This window comes from Plectropomus leopardus, chromosome 12 (assembly GCF_008729295.1).
Source record: "Plectropomus leopardus isolate mb chromosome 12, YSFRI_Pleo_2.0, whole genome shotgun sequence".
In the NCBI taxonomy this organism is placed as follows: Eukaryota; Metazoa; Chordata; class Actinopteri; order Perciformes; family Serranidae; genus Plectropomus; species Plectropomus leopardus.
In genome coordinates this window covers 25,967,213-25,988,231 of record NC_056474.1, presented here as the reverse complement: position 1 = coordinate 25,988,231, position 21,019 = coordinate 25,967,213, and the positions used below count along the sequence as shown (strand labels likewise).

General features: G+C 39.0%; 1 protein-coding gene across 4 annotated transcripts; it reads right to left on the bottom strand.

Annotated features, from left to right (window-relative positions):
• Positions 1–734: 734 nt before the first annotated feature.
• Positions 735–20,705, bottom strand: LOC121951082 (WD repeat-containing protein 37). 4 transcript variants are annotated; one of them, XM_042497291.1, is made up of 15 exons: positions 20,565–20,705; positions 18,532–18,699; positions 14,320–14,416; positions 13,475–13,570; positions 13,271–13,335; positions 12,865–12,951; positions 10,064–10,199; positions 9,540–9,611; positions 9,221–9,265; positions 6,455–6,531; positions 6,121–6,361; positions 5,516–5,657; positions 4,915–5,049; positions 4,313–4,427; positions 735–3,985 (listed from the first exon to the last, which is right to left on the bottom strand). In XM_042497291.1, the coding sequence occupies exons 2-15, from the start codon at positions 18,667–18,669 to the stop codon at positions 3,854–3,856; spliced, it is 1,578 nt and encodes a 525-aa protein (XP_042353225.1). In that variant the 5' UTR covers positions 18,670–18,699; positions 20,565–20,705; the 3' UTR covers positions 735–3,853. The 4 variants fall into 4 exon arrangements, with proteins under 4 accessions (XP_042353225.1, XP_042353226.1, XP_042353227.1 ...); XM_042497292.1 differs by having other exon boundaries at positions 6,121–6,358; XM_042497293.1 differs by lacking the exon at positions 12,865–12,951.
• Between the last annotated feature and the right edge of the window lie 314 nt (positions 20,706–21,019).

The window sequence follows — 21,019 nt, the reverse complement described above, 5'->3', positions numbered from 1 at the left end:
TCTTCTGAACACTTATATTATTCCCTAAATCCTAAAAAAAAGCCCTTACATGAGAAGTCTGTTTCCTGTACCACTTTCTCATACTTTCAAAAGGCTTGGTGGGAGTTTGGTCCAATGGTCATTTAGTACCCTGAGTTACCTCTGTGTAGACTAATCAATGTACATGTTTATTGACACAGTTTTTTATTTTTGTATTCATATTAATCTTGTGCCATAAGTTTAAAGGTTTGTGGACAGATGTAAGAATTAGTGGTTTATTTTAGTAGATAAATTTAGCTTTAAAAACAAAACTTTTAATCATTATCCAAGCCCTTAAAAAAAGTGTCTGAGCACTTTCAGTGTAAACAAAATTGTCACTCAAATTATGGGTGGAGAATTTCCCGATCATTTAAAGTGCACCATTCTAGAATTGTATTTCTATTTAACAAGCCGGGTTGAGTAGCAGTTACAAGATCCCATTAGTATTAAGACAGTGTATGCTAATGAAGTAATATCTGAAACAGTAATGATTAAGGTGTCACTAATCTCATTATATACTGCATTAAATGACCAATCAACCAAACTCCCTGAAGCCCCCAAAAGCTCTGCGAACTAAAGAGAACCAGAAACTAAACTCAGGAACTAAAAAAGACTTTTTTTTTTTGCTCTCTTGTTTTTTTCCTGGAAAAGTGTCTGCGATGAAAAAAGGGCTAAAAGAGCAACCCTTTAAAATTAAAACGGCATTACATAAAAACAGCTTTACACTGAGTATACTATAGGCATACTAGAGGTATTATTTCTCGATACCCAGCCCTGCCTAACAACCAACAGATGTTGCTCTTAGAGACTAAAGATTTCATTTGCACATGTACAGAAACACTGATGTCACCTTTTCTCCTTGCACACAAATCTTGGATGTCTGTATATTTATCAGCCTCTAACAATAAACTGTCAACAGGGCAATGACTTTTTTTTCTGTCTACTAGACACACAGTGGCTGGTTCATGGCTTTACAGAGACAGAAACACAGTCAGATCCAGACGTCAACACTGTGAGCAGAGTGATCACATAGAAGATCACGTAGGAGGAGAAAAAAACCTGCCTACTGGGACCAACACAGGAGAAGTTTTAGCCATTAAGGAATACACCCACAACTCCAAAGCCTCCACTCAGGAGAGGAAGCTGACCTATGTGACCAGTATAAGAGTTTATAACACTTGTCTGTGCTGGGAGAAAACATCAGCATCCACCCTGGAGAGAAGCCATACTACCGAGGCCCACAGTGGAGTGAAACACTGTCACTAGCGAATAGGTTTCAGTCATTTTACCACATGCTAGTTCTGCGTATCATGGTCCTGGATGGCTAACATACAGAGCTTAAACATTTCAGTCACTCAAGCATTTTTGCCAGTCTTTAAAATGTAGATTGAATGATTATAATTAATATAAGTAATTTAAAATGACGCAGGATTTCTTCTTCACTCACTGACTGGAGTGCTGTCATTAGTGGCTGGAAGCTATAATGCAAAACTTTAAAGGTGCACTATGCAGGATTTTCATACATAAACACACACAAAATACAGACTCTTACAAAAGCAATTTTCTCTATATCACTTATGATGCACTAGAACGTTTGACAGTGTCTGTATCTGCAAGGACTGTGCCTGTATTCTCTTATTTTGCTGTGGTCGGGGTGTTTCTGGGCGTGTAGTCCCCAGCCAATAACAGCACCCAGATGAGGTTGAGACTTTATGTAACCGTAGTGAGCAGGTATTAGGAGACGATCGGGATATATAGCGAGGCGGAGCTGGCCTGTTTTCTGTTTAACAGGTAGATGCTGGCAATTTCTGAAGTTTGGTTTTTTGTTACAACAAATGTAACGTTCCTACAATATTAGCTTGCAGTGTCTGTGCAAGCAGTGTAGTTAGGACGGGTTAAGTTTAAATGTTGTTTACAAACAGTTACTGACATAAACCCTCCGAAGTACACCTTTAATTATTATTATAGCAATAGTCCTTTTTATGTATTGGTGAGCAGATAACAGAGTTTAGATTGTTTACATTTTTTTTCCTTAAAAGTTAGCTAACGTTTTTAAAACATGGAGCAAGAAGTCAAGATAAACTAGTTTTTGGTTACAATTACAGAATCTTTGCAGAAGTAATCTAAGATTTTATATTTTTTGTCTTTCAGAGATAAATATAATTGTGCAAATGGCATAATAATTAACACATTGCATATAGCTTCTTTTATTAGAGACTGCTGCCTTTCTATTGGAGTAAATCATGTGTTTGTAGCTTTAACCCAGCTGGCATCATTTCTTTTCTTCTTCAAAATTATTTGCTACCATCCAGTGATTTCCTGCTTGTAACAGACTTGTTCAGGTTCAATCTGAAAGCCACCCAGAATCGTGATTTGTAGTATGTCACTCTTGTCTTCAGGGCGAACAACATGCCAGCAGTACAAGTGAACCACACTGGAGAGAAACCGTTTTTAAACACAGCACCGCTGCCAGCACAGGAAATGTTTTTACTCACATTTTTATCAGGTTGCCACAGAAGAGAAACCAGACAATTTCTTACCCTTTATCAGCCATCTCGATTATTACTACAGAATAGGACCATTATGTGCCAAAGTGTCTGACTGTGCAGACAACATTACGACCAGCCAGCAGCTGAAACTCACAAGCACTGAGCTGTTTTCCATTCGGACTGTGCTGACTATATACAGCAGCTGCAAAGGCGTTTTTTTTCTTTTTCTAAAACAGCAACAAAAAGCTATAAGTACTTTCAAAAAGGTGCATTACTTTATCGCACAGAGTCTCCAGAGTGTCTGTCGCTGAGCAGAACTAAGCTGTGACAACCGAGAGAGCTCTGACACATGATAGACAGTTTTAAAGTGTTTAACAGATGTTGAGCTGCAAACCTCAGGTGCCAAACAAAAACATTTTGGAATGAAACTCAGAAGTAAAAAAATCATTTTTTAACAAAAAGCTAACCACAGTGGATAACCAGCCAAACACGTTTTCGACAAAGGTTTGTGTTGTCACGTTATTTCCAGAGGCAGAAAATGTTTGAGAGACTGAAAGGATGATGAAAAAAAGATGATTTTAACTTCTGAGAATCATAAAGTTTTGGCTTCTTTTAAGTGCTGCCATTTTGCACTACCATTTACCTATCAAAGAAATACGTAAATTTAAATAAATCTAAAGGGCAAGTTATCGCAGATTAACACCTAAAATTGATTGAAAGCTAGTGGATTTTTTCCTCGGAAGTGTCAGACTTCTGTTCTTGTCCAAACAAACATCTGCTGTTAGTGGCACAGATTAGACTTGCTTAAATAAGCACCTCACTTATCTAACTCTTCCGCGTCAGCATGTGCTTTTTAATTTTTAACAAAGAAGACTCTCCTGTGTTATGTTTCTGTGCTTTTTTTCCATCAGTGGTACACAGTTTTTTTTCCTCTTTTGGATGGTGAGGAATTGCTTCCGTGCAAAAAAACCCACACAGATATGTTCTGTGTGTATTGGCAGCGGTGAGTTAAAGAGCATAACAGATGCAGTAGACAGCGAGCGCAAGTCCTCTTTTAATTTTTTTGTCCTTCCCTCCTCAGACTGCGGAGGTCAGACCTCAGGGAGCTTTAAGTGTCAAATACTGACCCTCTGTAGACTCAAAAGACGGCTGTTAAAAGTCTTATCTTTCGCCGAGTGATTGCTAAAATTGTGTCGGTTACAACATGTGACAAGATTTCACAGACAAAAGGAAGGATAGAAGTAAACTTTTTAACGCCACCTTTTAAGCCTGCAGGATGTGAGTGTTTGATGCTCCAGAGACGCACGTCGGGTGGAGTTTTATTGTTAAGCGACAGCAGCAGGAGGTCATTTCTCCTGCAGGAGAGCGGGGATGTTGATGTTCCAGCCGATGGCCTGCCGGTCGAAGCCGCATGTAAACAGGTTGCAAGAGGCGTTGTCTTCACACCAGGCGGAGCAGCACACCATCCGCCGGTGACCCTGAACCATTAAAAGACAAGACCGCAACGGTTTATGGATGTAGATTTCACTTCCAAATCTCAATATGTTTATTTTGGATGGAAAAAATAACTGTATGTGTGTGCTGTTCAATACTTAAATAATAACAGCACCCTGTCAGCAAACATGTCACCTTTTTGTCAACTATTTAATTTCAAGTGTTTTCACAGATGAATAATTACCTTTTCTAAAAGGTATTTTAGCGCAATAGCAAATGTCATAATGAATGGAAAAGTGTGTGTGTGTGTGTGTGTATGTGTGGAGGCCTCGAGGGGCCAATCAAAGGCCTGTCCTCCTCCGCTGACTGACCTGTCTGTTGCTCCGCGGGAGCCGAGCCAGTCGCACCCCGGACATGTCGAACAGCCGGACCTGCCGATTGTCGTGAGGAAGAGCGATGATTTTCTGGGTCACTGACACGCTGATTCTGGACACAAAAACAGCAGAATGATGCAGCACAAAAGAGGCCAGATTCAAAATGCAACACATGGCACTGTTTTATTTAAGTGTAGCACCAGAAGGAATTATGACCATAATACTTTAAGATGCATATGTACTGATATCTGATACAGGACAGAGAGAGGCAGTAAATCATCGCATCTGAGACACTAAAATCTGCAAATGTTTGCCATCTTGCGTGATAAATAACTTCAGCATAATTGATAATTGACAACAGTTTTTTTTATTCTTTCTGTCGATTGACTTATGAATGTTTCAGCACCATCTCAAACCTGCATATGGTTCACAAACGTGTTGTCCCACAACATTTCAATTAAAGCCAGAATATTGCAAAAAAACAACAAAAAAAAACTAAAGTAAAGCTGCCACACTGTCATTTAAAAAACCCAAACTGGACACTGGACGTATATCACTACACTATTACACATCAGTCAGTTTGTTTACAGCTCACACACCTGTTGACAGCAGAGTCGGTGCGGATGGTTGCTATGGGCGACCTCATGTTCTTCAGGTCCCACACTTTGACGGTTCGATCGTCGCTCCCAGACACCACGTTGTCGCCCACCGTGAACACAGCAGATGTCACCGTGCTGCAGAGGACAACAAAACAGTTTTTTTAGACTAAAAATGCACTGTAACTTAATAATTTAGATGTTTTATACCAAGAGTACTTATTTAAAGAACTCAGTTGTGGTTTGCAGTGTTTTTTTATTTATGTAATACTTCAGTAAAAAGAGATTGCATCAAGTTTCTCATGCGTAGCGGTTTTACAGTTCTATTGCCCCCATGCAGGACAAATAAAACCAGCATGTACATTTAGATTGAGGCATATTACTATTTTCTGAAGTGTAATAATAATAAATCATAAATGTAGAAATACAAAATATTGAATGTCTTTATGTAGCCATACTAGTGTATTATCCTTCCAAAAACCCCAAATTAATTTTTTTTATGAAAAGCTAAACATTTAACAAAATGAAGAAGACATGTTTTTTGTGTGCATGCGCGTGTGTGTGTGTGTGTGTGTGTGTGTGTGAGAGAGTGTGTCAGACTTACTCAGTGTGTCCCTGGAACACGTTGACAGAGTGGATGGACGGGTCTCTGAAGTCCCACAGTCTGAAGGTGGTGTCTCTGGATGAGGTGACCACCAGGCGCTGGGTGGGGTGTGTGCAACAGTGGGTCAGCTCCTGGTCATGGCCTGACCCCACACACAAACACACACACACACACACACACACACACACACACACACACACACACACACACACACACACAATGTAAGCACAGGGAAAATCTCTGGGGCAGCAGGGTGGCATATTCCACAGTGCCACCCTGGAGTTCAAGGCTGACTTGTGAGGAGACAAACCCCTAAATCCCGCCAAGGTCAAAGGAGGTCCCAGTTTGACCTCTGGCCTCCTCTTTAAGAGTGGAGGTCAGAGGTCACAGATCAAACTGATATACCAAAAACACATCCTCTGAAAATTGTGCCCTACATTTTAAAAGAAGGTATAGCAGGCTTTGGAAACATGTACACTGATGTTGAAAATACATGTTATGAATGTTTTCTTGACAGTTATTACTATTAATATTACTACATTTTCAAAGTTTTACAATAAACACACATGGTGAACAGTATCAGTGTAATATCCCCGTCATCTCACCAGTGAGTGAGTGGACCAGCTCTGACGTCTCCACATCATAAAGGTTGGCGGCTCGGTCCCAGGAGGCCGTCACCACCTGTTTGCCCCCCACTAGCCAATCAGCAGCAATCACCACACCCTGGTGGCTGCGCAGAGTCGTGGTCGGCACACGGACAGAAGGACAGTCGTTTGGACCTTCGACCTCGCCGTCGGCCTCATCTTTATCTGAAAAGTCCACGTCATCATCGCAGGGCGTCTGCTGCTGACGAAGGAATTGTGTTTCAGAAACAATAAAAGGTCCAAACAGAAAGTCAACGAGGAGAACAGTAACACACACACAAACGGGTTTGCTTACACTGATATCAGCAACAGGCTGCGGAGTGGGCAGCTGCACCATGTACCTCCAGATGTGAGCTGTCTGGTCTCCAGAGGCTGAGGAGGAGAGAGTGGAGGCACATATACTATTTTTACTTTCCTGAAAATATCACTGTATAAAAGACCAAAACAGACGGGGTGAAAGATGCTCCTCTATCTGTGTTGTCACGGGACGCTGTCCTTTGTTTAGCTGTCTGACCTAGAACAGGGTAACCCCCAGGTTTCTCAAAGTCAAATTTAAGACTTTTTAAGACCTTTTTAATACCACCTAGAATTAAATTTAATGCCAACTTCAAGGCCATACTGGGAAATGTCTTAAGGATATAATACATATTTGGTGTACATTTTTAGCGCTATAAATAAGTATTTACCAAATATGTTATCAATACTCACATTCATATGTGATGTATGTAGCTTTGTGAGGTCTGTATTCTAATAACATTAAATGAAAAAGATATTCATTTCTGCATTAAGAGTCCAAACCCTTCTCAGTGGCCTAATGTGGTGCCTTTTGGTCATACAAAAAACTTCTACTTGTACAAAATGTTATACTTTTCAGTAAGTGGGTAAAAAGTAACAAATATTTCTTACACAATGGCCTTGCAAAGTGTGTGACTGTAGCCTACTCTTATAAAATTAAATAAATAAAAAGCTGTGCATTTGTCGCATAATGGCCTCACATCGCACCATTTGATCACAAAAGCTCCTATTTCAACCAAAGCTGACTCAATAAAAAGTAACAAACATAGCATGAAGAACAAAAGCATACAAAAATACAGCAATCCACTCTGGCTGTGAAGTGAGAGTGTGTAAGAGACTACAGTTTGTGGAGCTTTTCATCTACATATTACATATCTACATATTAAGTAGGCCTTCTTTTAAGACTTTAGAAAGGGAGCATCTGTAACTAATTGCAATTTCCCCTCGGGGATCAATAAAGTATTTCTGATTCTGATTCTGAAATACAAAATAGTGATTTTATTTGAATTCCATAAAAACTCAAAAAAGCTACTGTTGAAATTTAAAAGTACAACATTTTGTGGAGTAAATAGTCTCTCTTTCTGAAAAGCTTTCATGTTTGGGGGATATATATGATATTTACGGAAGGAAAATGGCAACCAGCGTTGAAAAACTTTTCACAGCACAGGGCGGATCCCCTGTAAATGAAAACACCATCGGGTCATCATCGAAATAAATGAATGCAGGATTGATCACAGTCATGGTCGAAATGAAGCATTATCGGGGGAAAAAGACAAGGTGCACCATGGTCACTGACAGGAGTGAACACAGCGTCTGTTGTCACAGAGGACACTGCAGCAGAGGACAATGAGGATGTCTGCAGTTATAACCTACATATACTTGAATTCGGATACAGTTTATGAACCCTAAGATATAAGGATGTTGATTTGTATAACTCCGTGCGGAGCCGCCGCCTCGGCCCTCAGAGCAGAGAGCCCGGATGACGGCGGGTGGACAGCTGTCACAGATCTGTTGATAACATCCAGAGCACAGCAGGACGCCTGAAGACGAACATCACTGTGAGTTGACAGGTAAAAACATTATCACCTTTGCGAACGAAATTTAAGACTTCGTTGACGAATTTAAGACTTTTTAAAGCCTTAAATTTGAGAGTGAGTCTGAAAGGGGGAGGGCGGAAGTAATTAAGAGACGATTCAGACCAGGTGTGGGGGGCCGGTGGATTCAGACCAGGTGTGGGGGGCCGGTGGAGAGGAGATGTTTTCTGAGTGCCGCCAGGAAGACGGACGATGGAGTTTCTTCTTGAAGTTTCATTTTCTGTTGTTTTCCGCTTGTTTTAATGTCTACAAATAAGCAACTCGACGAAGTTTTGAAGCGAAGCAACTCTGGATAAAGGACAGCTAGCTGACTGAGAGAGGACCGACGGCTGCGGGCTGCGACAGCGAGGCAACGGGCAACGGGCAACAGGTAGGCCCTCATCCTTCACCTTTAGCCTGCTAGCCAAAAGCTCCCTCTCCCGTAGAGATAGCCAAGCCAAAGAGTGTTTGCAGGGTGAAATACTATCAAGTGCCTGGTGTTGTTTTGCCGTGACAGTGTTCACAGGTCTTTGTTAAAACTTGAAGTAAAAAGTTAAACATATGCTGCGTGTTTATCACTCTGGGTGGATAAAAATTGCCTGTGAAAGTTGTTGTATATGTTGAGGATTATTTTGACACATTTTCGATAGCTTGCCCTGTGGCTTGGTCCTCACCTTTTTTTTTTAGTGGCTGCAGTTTTTGCCGTGGGAAGTTAAAATTTGAGGTCAAGTGTGTGTGTGTGTGTGTGTGTGTGTGTGTGTGTGTGTGTGTTTTAAAGTGTATTTGTGTTCATGCCAATTGGCTTAAGTGACTGTACTAGTGGGAGTAGCACAAAAAGGTGTATTACTGGATTCACAGACTTGCAAAACATTTTGTGGAAAGACGGGTGAGCTAAAGCACAGCTGTGTGAGCAGGTGGATGCATGCAGAAACATGGTCACAACTATTGCAATTTCAGGCGTGTTTAATCTTGGGCCTATTCCAGGTTAGACTACAAGAGTTTTCTCAGCTTTGAATAACTCTGTTGGTACACCGACAACTGAGCACATTATCGGGGACACTAAGATTTCAATCTGGTTGTATTACTTCAGCTGTGGGAGTGTTGCAGCTGATGCAATGAATACATACACAGAATAAACTGATGTGGCTGCTACCTCTGAGAATTTAAAGGATGTTTTAATTTTGGATCATTACCTGTTAGAGCCATCTGTTCAGTGGGGTGAAACTTGATGGAGTTGACTGTGGAGACAGAGACGCAGATGTATTATGTCACCTCATATTGTCACACTGTTAATATAAAGCTTGTGATTTACGCCGACCTTTAGTTTTCTGATGATGTATGACCGTTATTTGATGAGGTAGAAGAGGATGAATTTTGAAGAAGTACTTAATTATGTACAACTTTATAACACTTTAAGAAAAACAGTCCAGATAAAAGGCTCTGTCTATGAACAGTACTAGTGAATTTAATTAAATCTGTTGCCATAAATGTTCTTTACATTTCTAACTCTACCTGATCCTTGATGGCCCATATATTTGAGGAGGCACTTCCCAGTCTCAATGCTCCACAGCATCGCAGTGTGGTCTGTGGAGGAAATGTTATGAACACAAAGGAAAAAAACATGAGAGTCAGAGTTTAACATTTTTACCAACATTTTTACATTCTACAGTGGTTTTACACAGTTCATACTTGATGTATACAGGCTGTTTGAATACAGAGTTTCTGAAGTTAAATCTAGCATGAAATTAACTTTTTTCTCCAGCATGGATTGATGGCTGTAAAATAGGAAAAGTAATTTCCCAAATACATTTCTTTAAAAGGGACAAAGCAGCCCTGAGTTTTTTCAATAATGACTGTGTCAAAAGGCACCAAACACTGATATTCAATTTGAGAAAGAAACTTTTAAATTATCCTTTAACATACAGCTTAGTGAGTCGACTAATGAGATGTTTTAGAGACGGAAAACAGCCAAAGAAAAGTAAACAAGGGGGAAAAATTTGAAGAAGAGAAACTGAGGATGAAAATAAGTGTCATACCTGCAGACGCAGTTCCGAGCACCACAGGTTGTGTCCTGGTAACGCTTAGGTCCCAGATGCCGTCTCTGTGGCCGACATACTCCCTGACCAGCTGGCACACGGCTCTGGACGTGGTCGCTTTGAAACTGGACACAATCTGACACCGACATCAAACTCACATTAACACAGAAGGAAATCATAGTGCTGAAACTAACAGGGTTCCTACACACTTTACTTCTCAAAATGGCATCTTTTGCACCTTTTTGTTGAGTGTGTAATGAGACTGATTTGTCTGTGATTCACGTGAAATGTTCCCACATTCCCACATTCCCATACTTAGAAATTGAGATGACTGGGGCCCCTTTTTTAAAAATGACTAAATGCCAAATGTCAATAAAGGTGCTTCAAACCATATTAATAAATTTTACATGTTTTTGCAGAAACCCTGGTGTACTATTTATACATATGTAAGGGTTTCAATATTTCCCCACACTTGTTGCTTGTTTCCCAAGCATTTTAATGCACGAAAATTATCGAGTTTAAATCCTTTGGACTTTAAGAGCTGTGTAGGAACCCTGGTCTAATAGAGGGAGGAAGCGGGTCAGCAGAACTGAGGAGCTGCTCAGCAGGGTCCTTGTAGTATGCCAGGGCTAAGAAGCTTTGGTAAACGACAGCGTTATTCATATCAGTGCTGGGTTCAAGAGGTCTTTTTTTTCTCCCCAAAGAAATCTTTATTGGTGTTTGCTTTAAGCTTGTTTGAGCACATGAGCACATGCTAGGTGGTGTTATCACCAATCTGACGCTCCAAGTGCTTTAAAACAAACACCATCGATGACCAGTCAACCCAGATCTGGTATCAGCACAAATGCAGACACATTAAGTATCAGTACTGTATACTGCATTCATCATACCAGGATTACTAGAAATTAAAAACTGCAACAAAAGAAAACTAGAAAAAATGTAGAAGGGGATAAGAGAGGGGGCAAAAAATATAGTGTTAAGGTGAGACAAGAAACTGATCAGTAATTATTATCAGTTGTATCACGGTTTGGCCAAAGTGTTTACATTAAAGATGGGGATGATACAAACTGGACTCTCAGGTCGTTTTGGAAACAGACCACTAAATAAGTTCCAACTGAAAGGAAACAGGAGAGCATAAATAACAACATCATTTGTGTGAAAAATAAGTCTATGGCTACACAAAAAACAGAGAACACCCTTCAAATTCTTTATATTTTAAAATGTATTAAATCAACAAATTATTGTCAAAAACAAAACAAAAACATGTATAACTGACATTAAAGTCAGGATACAAATACCGTTGCTAAGCATGAGAACCAGTGATTGCCGGTTGTTAGCAAGCAGCATGGCAGATTCTCTTAAAATCTATCAAGCAATTGATTTTTATAGCGCATAATGTCTATACTACATGCATGTTATAAGTGTACATTTTGCATGTTATATGTATACATGTTGCATGTTACAAGTGTATGTTTTGTTTTGTTTTATTTGTATTCAGCTTAACATCACTTCGCTAAGTTAAGGTTTGTCAGATAATGCAAGCACAGTGTGACGGTGTGAAAATGAAAGCTGGCTGTGGATCGACAGTAATTTTATGTACTGAGAATGATGGTGAATCTTGAACAAATGTAACGCTGATGCAAGGTGCTACTACTTTTAAAGAAGCAACAGTGACTGGAAGGTTTAAGGAAACGCAAAGCATCGCAAAATAAGCTTTGAGTGACTGGCTGAGCGTCTGATCTTAGGCACCCAGCAGGTTAATGCTCTACAGTTTTATAGCTTCAGTGTGCAGTCTGCAGTAGCCACATCGAGATTTTGCTTGTTTTACAATCAGTTTTACCAACCATAAATCAGTTAATAGGTTTTAGAATCAGTATGTAACCTCAGTTACAGAAACATTAACATTAATTTTCCATGTGAAGGAAGTTGAATCTAACTGCTGCTTTGGCTGACATTTGCATAACAGGTGTTTGGTACTGCTGTATATGTTGACTAATAAGTAACAAAAAGTAGAGGGCTGTGTTAGTATTTTAGTACTGGCTAGCTCGCATCTTGAATTTGTTCTGACGGTCTTCTGATTTTGAATGACGAATACAGACAAACCCTGCCAGTATGAAGAGTCATTTCCTCTCACATAGGAACAGAACAGCAACAACAACAACAGAATAAACATATAAGTTGATTGTAGTCTTTGCTGTGTGTTCAGGTGCAACATTGTGCCCGAGACCCAGGTGACAGGTGATGCAGCAGGCAGCCTTCATTTGCCACTAGTTATTTGGTAATGGCTTGGTGTGTCTGGGATTTAAAGCCAATACACCTGATAAATCTAGTAACAGATACATCTAAAAAGATATAAAGTCCTCAAATTACAGTAAAAGTTGCTTTTGATCCTAAAATGACCATAAAATGAGAGCAAAATCTTATGTGGCTAAGCACTTTTTTTAGCTGACCACACACTCTGCTTCCACTGCGCAATGATCTAAAGCAGCTCCTCCGCCTTCAGTATTTTCTTAATAAGGCATAAAGAGCATTTTGAGGTAAGAACGGCTTCGTGTGAAAGATGTCTCCATAGTGTACCATTATGTGATTGCCAACAAGAAGCTAAATGAAAACCAAGGATTTGCAACTGAAAAAGCCTGTTAGTGAGATAATAAATGTTGTGTTTTATCTCACACAGAAACTGATAGAAAAGATCAAACTCCTACATTTGAATGACCAAGTCTCTTGGGGAGGGAGAATCGACCCCCTGGCTGGGCTGTTCATGCATATTGGCACACAAGGGGGAGAAATCAACAAGTTACCCATGAGTCTCCACCCCACAACTCCCAACTGGTTACGCTGAAGTTGCGGGATCCACCTACTCTGGCATGGCAAGAGTTTGAACGCGGCTACGAGCAAGAAGGTGAAAAAAAGACAGCAGTTCTTCTCTTTAACATTCAAAAGGCATGTGATGGTGCACTGACGAGATTAGAAAACAATGGACCCAATTTACCGGTTCAAGCTTTTCACAATTTGTGTGCTACCTTCCCTGATACAAGTCAGCAACATTTTCTTCAAACCATTGCATTTTCAACAATGCTTTGACAAAACCAATAAATCTAAATACACACAGCTATGCAAGCGGACTACAACAAATAATGTACACAACAATGATTTATACTTTTTATTCTACATTCTTTGCACTGGCAAAAAAAAATCAGTTTTTACCTTGCTTGTGGAGGCCTTGTAGGTAGTCTTTAGTTTTTGTGACAGCTGACTGGTGCTATGACTCGCTGTGGATTGTCAGAAACAACAGAGATATATATAAATAGTTACTATAATATTACATAATATAATTACAATGCAATTCATGGAAACATTTCACTATTTACATGCTATCTGCACACATAAATACACACAAACCTGTCCCACCTTTTGTTTTGAGTGCTCCTTTGGCTAAATCTGCCCCTTCGAAAGTCTGTCCTTCTGCAGTCAAACGATCATTCAGCGTTTCGATTTCTCTGCGTACTGAGAGTCAAAGAGGTCACGTTAACCGATTCACAGCAAAAAGACTGTGAAATGTTCCAGGGGCAGACATTATGGAGGATTCTGAATTTAATTTGCTTAAAAAAAGTCCTGCGATGGCCTCTTCTAGACAGAAATCTCTAAAGATTAGACCAAGGCTTCACACCAAAGTTTCTTGTGCTTGTATGAAATTAACCATTTTATTAATAGCAACGTTGATTATTTCAAATGTAAAACTGTGCCTATTGCAACTATGGCAATTATATCAGTTGTTTTAGATAGTGGGAAGAATCCATGTAAAAAATAAGTATTGTTCCTTTAAGCAATGCAATTCTTAATTTGTCTCAGAGAAAGTCAAATTGTTTGTTACATTTAACATACATGTTTTCTCATCTTTTATTATCTTTTTAAAATGTATTCTTGCTCTTCAGTTGCATATTTAAAATATCTCTAAATGCAAATGCTCAATTAGTTGTCACATGAAGAGGTAGCATGATTGAATTTGCATCATTAGAGCATGCTATGCAGCCTCAAGGTTAGAAAAATAGAAGCTGTTTGACCCCTACAGTAGATGAGAAAATAAGGATGAAAAACTGAGGTTTTCTTTAACTTTTTACGGTCAAAGTGCCCTTCAGCAAGGCACTAAGTCAGGGTTTGTTCCTGTTTATCCTCACACAAACAAATGAGACTCAGTGACACTGTATACTGTCTTTTAATATATCACATGAAAGCAAATATACTTTGTGACTTACATTCCAGGTTTTCAATGTAGAGGTTTTCAAACTCCCTCTCTATCTGACTGAAAAGGTCCAGCAGATTGCTCCTCAGAGACAAAGGCAGTTTGGAGTCCTACAGGGAGACAAAAGGAGGACATGAAGCAACCTGGAAACATCCGTTTATCACTGAGGAGACATGTGTGAGGTATGTGAGGCTGGCGCTTCAGTTCAAATACTTAGATATAAAGACTAGAGTATTGGAGTGTATCTAAGCCTTTACACAAGCATATTAATGTAACAAAACAAAAAAAGACTTGTATCACACAATAAAAACCTTAAGGAAGGAAACAAGAATGAACTCCAGTTTCAGGCTCAAACAGGAAAGAATCAATAAAAGTATCCATGAAAGGGAAGACTGAGAGTGCAAGGAATGTGTTGGCGCCTTACAAACGCCTGAATGTGTTTTTGGAGAGAGGCTTTAAAGTTTGGTCTGTTGGCTTGAGAAAGCAAACACGTAAGAGAATTTCTAATGTACCACAGTGCAATGTTTCAGTTAAAAACAAACAAATTATGAACAAGATCCCAGATATTTTGTTGATAAAAGCACATTTAAGTATTCAGGCCACATGTAGCCTGTGATGTGATATCTACCACATACACATATGCATATGATCTCAGAATCAATGACTTAAACTCAACATTGGGCAGGGCACGTTCAATGAAAAGCAGATACTTGTAATTAAGAACATATAATTTAAAATAGCTGACTGTGTGATGACTGAAATTGTTTTGTCACCCAAAAATGCATAAACTTTTAAAACACTGATTTTGTGTTCACCTGCATTGAAGTGCATGCAGCAAGAAAGTCGGTTTACAGTATAGTAAATCCTCCTGGTCATAATATTTTTATTTAACAAAGGGTGAAGACAAAAATGAGAAGAAAATAGCAAGAAGTTGCTGATTCATGCCTCAAATTAACTTAAAAAACACAATACATGGTGAATCTCCTTCAGTATTTGTAAACACTTACAGTAATCAGTGTGTTTTATAATTCCTTCTCATTTAGACTTCTGTAATTTTATTTATTAAATGCACTTTGCATCCATTTAAACCCACTAAAAATACACAGAGAACACCCCATTTCTTTTCAAAAATCAATAAATGATCAGCTTTGTAGTGAGTCACAGTGCAGTACATCTGAGTATGCTATTCCTGTAGTCAGTAAATAGTTAATAACATAATTCATTACAGACAGTCTTGCTGTGACAGAGTCTGCAGCACAGATACAAACAGGAAGTGGGCCACATCTCCAAGTGTTGTCCAATCATGTTCATACTGCTCAGTGCGTCTTTGTACCTGAGTGCAGTGTATTCTGCATAATGCACCCCTGCTTGGGCTGAATTGCTGCTTGCAGCTATATTTTCCAAAGAAATCAGTCAAGTGTGCTGTTAGCATTCACAGGCTGATGTTGGCAGCAGAAAAGGTTTGTGCCACAGTGCTCACAGAAAAAAGACCAGAGGAGAGGAAGAGGCTGCAGCATGGAGAAACATGTCCATACGCACGTAACATAAAGCCTTACATACGCTGTCAGCAGCTAAAGAACACATCATATGAAGAAATCAAACTCATATGTGGAACAGCTTATTTGGAGTGTTTGATTGAGTCCTTCAAGATTATTTAAGCATGTGAGAGTGATAAAGACTGGTCCAAATATCTCAACTGAGATGCCTGAAAATTCAAATTTCAATTCCTAATCAACTACATGCATAATGTTAAAAAACATGTTTATGGCACACAAGATTGAGATGTATGATAGAAGTCCTAGATGCTAGAAAATCTTCACATACACTCACGGCAAATGCTCATATTTAGATTTTTCTTCTTGTGTTTATTTATGGAAAATTCCATCCCATTTTTCTTTTATTTATTATTCTGATCAGTGAGGACATTTTACACTGCACAAAGTAAAGACTGGGAAACATGATCAGGTCAAAGAGCCCAGGCCTCCTTCAGCCTTTCAAAAACTTACTTTGAACAAAAATAATCTCAAACATTTGTGTTTACATCAGACCAAAATTAAACATAAAGAACTCAACTGGAAGTCTCAGTAGCTATTTCAGAGAACTTTGGTTCAAGCAACAAAAGTCAAAATTTCATCCAAATGTAGTGCAAATTTGAAATGAAAGTCGGGAAGTTAGTCAAAAGAAAATGTTAATTTGTGCTTCTTTTCATCCAGTACTCTTAAACAGATATTGGGAGTTAGATGCATTGAATTAAAAAGTATGTGGGACTCATTCCCTAGTGGGGTAGTCAAAAAACCATAGCAGATGTATTCAAGGGATCTTGGGTTACAAGCCCTTATTTGCACGAAATACAAAATCCAGTCAAGTCTACTTTAGTTCCCTTAAGCAAAACATAACCTTACTGCGGGTGTGTGATTGAACCCTAATTACCGCTACAGCTGGAATACTAGAATATCACAACTGTGAGGGAAATCATTTGAAATAGAGAAATCGCTTTCAGGACCAGCACACAACACCGTCTCTGAGCTCTAATCAAACCTAAACTACGCCAAACCCACACAACTAAAGCTAGCTCAAAAAGCTATTTGGGGAGTTACACTACTGTCTGAAACACGGAGGGCTAGACACCTGAAACTTACCTCCATTCTCATGAGCGACTCCAGATTATCAGAGGACTGAGACCAAAAGGGACCAGAGTGAAAAAACAATAAGTCATGAGGAAGGGATTACACTGTTTGCACCATGTTCGGTTAGAAACAGCTCCTTCTAACTGGCCAAAATCCAGAAAAATTCTATGTCTACAGAGATGGCATGATTATTTATGTTCAACTGTACGTCACAAGTTCAGCTTCCATTCAGAGTGTCTTTAACTGGCAAGGAAGCTATAATAAACCCTCTTTCATTTAGGATGTCACGTGTATTTACATTTTCTCAATAAACTATAATAAGAGTAACCTCCTCTCACCATCAAATTTAATTTTTGTAATTCATAGTATACTAAGCTAACCATTTCATCCACAATCATACTTTTTACTCTGCTAATTTATATAAAATTAGTTGAAGCAGACCCCAAATTAATGGAAAATCTCTAATTCACCTTGTTTTAAAATGCTTAATACTCAATGATAGTGTTAATAGTGAAACTATTAATATTGTCTAGGTTTTAACTCTGCAGGCAGTAACTTAGCTTTCTTTAAACTTGAAGATTTTGTGAACTCAAGCGACAGTCCTCCTATCCCTTGTGCAAATTCAGGTTTAATTGATTTGTGATTTTAGCCATTAGAAGAAGAGAAACAACCTTTTTTCAAGATTATGGTGTAAAAAATTGTTAACTATTCAAAGCGTGATTTCTTCAGGCTACCATTTGTTCTCCAGTCAGCATGACACAGCAAAGCATGCAACCCCTCTTTGGTTTTTCTTATATCACAATAAAGGACCATGCCACTAATTTCACACATGAAGCTCAGATTACTCCAGTTTACTCAAGTAGTAAAAGACAGCCTGTGAAAGCTGGTTATGGTGTCTTCTGGTGCTCAGGGGGACACTAACACTGATGATGACCTCAGTTCTGTTCAGGTTGTACAATTTCCAAAGTAAATATTTTTTCCAAGCTTTAACACAGATACTTTGCCCATTCCATAAGTTTAAATTTAAATGGAATGTAGTCAATCCTTGATTCAGTGGCTCTCACTCCTTTTTTTGACGTACTGTCTATTCAGATAATTAATTCTAGGTCACTGTGTCTGCCCGGCAACCCCAAGAGTAATTCAGTTCCTCATGAACAGCACAGATTGAAACCCAGCAGGGCTCTTTTACCTAGCAACCAAAAAATGAGCACCACAGATCAAAATGATCCACCTGAAGTGCAAAGCCTGCTCTGAATCCATCTGTTTGAGCCTCTGAGTTAAAAAAAACACACAGCAATATTGCTGCAATTGTGGCATGCTTAAGCCAGCAACAATATAAACCATTATGTGCCATCTAAATGGATGCATAAAAACCTAATTGGATTAGGCTTACAACAAGATTGCTTACAGGTGCTGACAGCAACAGCCGGACAGTGAGCTAATGATGACAGACAGGAGTATAGTTTGACACTGGAGGAGTAGCCACAAATTCATGACGGGGATTCTAGTGGTTGTTACTGAGACATTTTGACTATGAGTCAGCACCTTTTTTTTGTGCGATTTGTTTGCTTTTACTGTGTAAATGAGTGAGTCATCACCTGTCCCTCCAGCATGTCTCTCTGCAGACCAGAACGCTCCTGCTCGGTGCTGTTGGTCCTGCGGATGGACAGGCTGTGGGACTTCCTCTTCTGCTTGGCCTGGCGGGCAGCAGCACTGCTTCCACTCTCCACCGGCATCCCTCCTTCCAAATTTTCTGTAAATACAATCTGAAAAAAATACAATATTATAAGGAAAAATGTGTCCAAAGGGCCAGGAGAACAAATCCTGATAGATATAATCAAAGTGCAAGTCTCTCACTCGACAACAACACTCAGTGGAAAATACAAGACAACTGTGTAGAACTTGGCCATGGTTGTAGTTGGCAGCTTCCTTGAATTTGTGAAATGACAAAGTGAAGGAGTGTGAAGCAGAGTGTTACTGAGCCTCTAGGCTCAACAAACCCTCGGTGGGTACCTTAAGGTGAAACATGAGAAGTCTGCAATAATAACAGAACTTTTATTTCTATATTTTGCTGTAGAAAGCTGAGATGTTCAGCTACAGGGCAACAAAATCACTCCACTGACTCTAGTTAATGTTCATTACATTGAATTGTAAGGTGCAACTGACATTTTTAAACAGTAATTTGCAATAAATATTTTAATGTATAATTGACAGAATATTTTAAATTAATTGATTTATCAAAATAGTGATAAAATGCCACAAAATTTGCAACAAAAAAGGCCATCATAAGTTCCTAGAGCCCATTGTAACATCTACAAATAGCTTGTTTTGAACGACTAACAATCCAATCAAAGCATATTCAACTTAAGGATACAACTAGTGGTTATCTTAGAGTTTGCTTTATTTATTCATTTCATCAATAGATTGTTTGATCTATAAAATTCACAGAAAATGTTCTCCAGATTTTACTAGAGCTCAAGTCGTTGCTTCAAATGCATACAAAACCGTCAAATTTTCTAACTGTGGAGGAAGTGAAACTCATGATCAGAACAGTGACTCTTACTCAGATTGGGATCATTTCTATAGTAAATTACATAGTGAAAATACAGTTCCTATTTTTCTGGGGACCCCTGGAACCCCCCTAATGACCCTTGTGGGCCCAGGACCCCTAGTTTAGAACCATTGGTGTAAACTTTGATTAAATGCGTGAATAATGTATAACAAAATCAGTGAATCCTCACATCTAAATAGGTGGAACAAGTAAATGTTTGCCATTTTTGCAATGACTCATTGCAGGATAATGTGGGCAACTCATTTGATTATCAGCATTCATAACATTAAACAAATCCCACAGCTTTACTATGATAAATGAGGAAGCTGATCGTCAATATCTTCCCCACCCCTAGATGTAATTGGAGTTTAATAATTCATTTAACCAGTAGCCTGTATGTTGTAAGTTTCGTCATGATCTATTACTCTAGATTTATGAATCATCTTAGCTGCTAAGAGAAATGCATATTTCGTTTTTGGTTTCTTCAAAAGAAATACTGACAGTGGCATCGAGGACTCAATACAGCTCTGTATCAGAATGAGGGAGTCATTGTTATAGATGCTCATATCACAGTAATGACATAACATAAGCCTGGCTCCAGCTGTCACTAATCTTTGCCCTTGAGTTGACATAAGAAGGTCTGTGGACATAAGAATCAGGTGTTTTTCTACCACCAGACAGCCTTTAACAAATAAAGACATTACTGCTTCTGTCATCGGTTAATGTCGCTGTCTTCTGAATAAAGCAGCTGCCTTGTTTAAGCTGTCAGACACCTTGGCTTGGCTGGTCGTTAGTTCCTCTTGCTGACTGAGGGCAATGACAAAAACATTTAAGCTACATTGCCTTGCGGTGCATTTGGTGGGAAAATACGAACATTAGGAATGAAATCAATTTCCTGGCTGTACGCGAACACTGACATTAGCAAATCTAGACAATGTTAGCATCGTCACAGCGCGATCATCAGTGCTCAACACAGCGTTAAGCGAAGCAAAGCTACCGTTATCCCCATTAGCTGGCGGTGCCCAACATGCTAACAGGCTAACGATAAGACAGTCTTCCCAAACATGGAGTCCAACTTACCAGAGTCTAAAAATACAACGTTTTATTCCGCAATATCGATATGAATGTCGTCGTTTCTAACATTTTCTTAGATGTGCGAGAAAGCAGCGCAGGATTTTTTGTCCAAATCCGTGTTGACAGTTGACGAGCCCCGCTACGTTAGAAAAGATAACGAAGCCAATTCCGGCCTGGGTTTTTTCACAATAAAAGCCAGAAATATACCTTTTTTTTAAGCTGTGGACGTGCTTCAGAAAAATATCCACTAAAAATGTTAGTCGATTGTTTTATTTGGTATGATTACACAGCAGCACCTAAAACAAGTAATTTTTAAATAGTAGTTTTTTTTGTAAATAATTGACATTTCTGTAAAATTCAGCTTTGAAAAGCCTACCAAAGGGTTTGCAAGTTAGGAAATAAAAAAAAAAAACATTTTAATGATTAACAAATGCACCTTTAGGCATGTAAATTTATCTGAA

Coding starts and splice junctions, on each gene's coding strand:
- LOC121951082 (XM_042497291.1), bottom strand. CDS start 18,669: ATGCCGGTGGAGAGTGGAAGCAGTGCTGCTGCCCGCCAGGCCAAGCAG. Junction 12,952..13,270: donor ACAAGGCCTCCACAAGCAAG/GTAAAAACTGAT, acceptor TCTTGCTCGTAG/CCGCGTTCAAACTCTTGCCA. Junction 6,532..9,220: donor TGAACAGATGGCTCTAACAG/GTAATGATCCAA, acceptor TCTCCTCCTCAG/CCTCTGGAGACCAGACAGCT.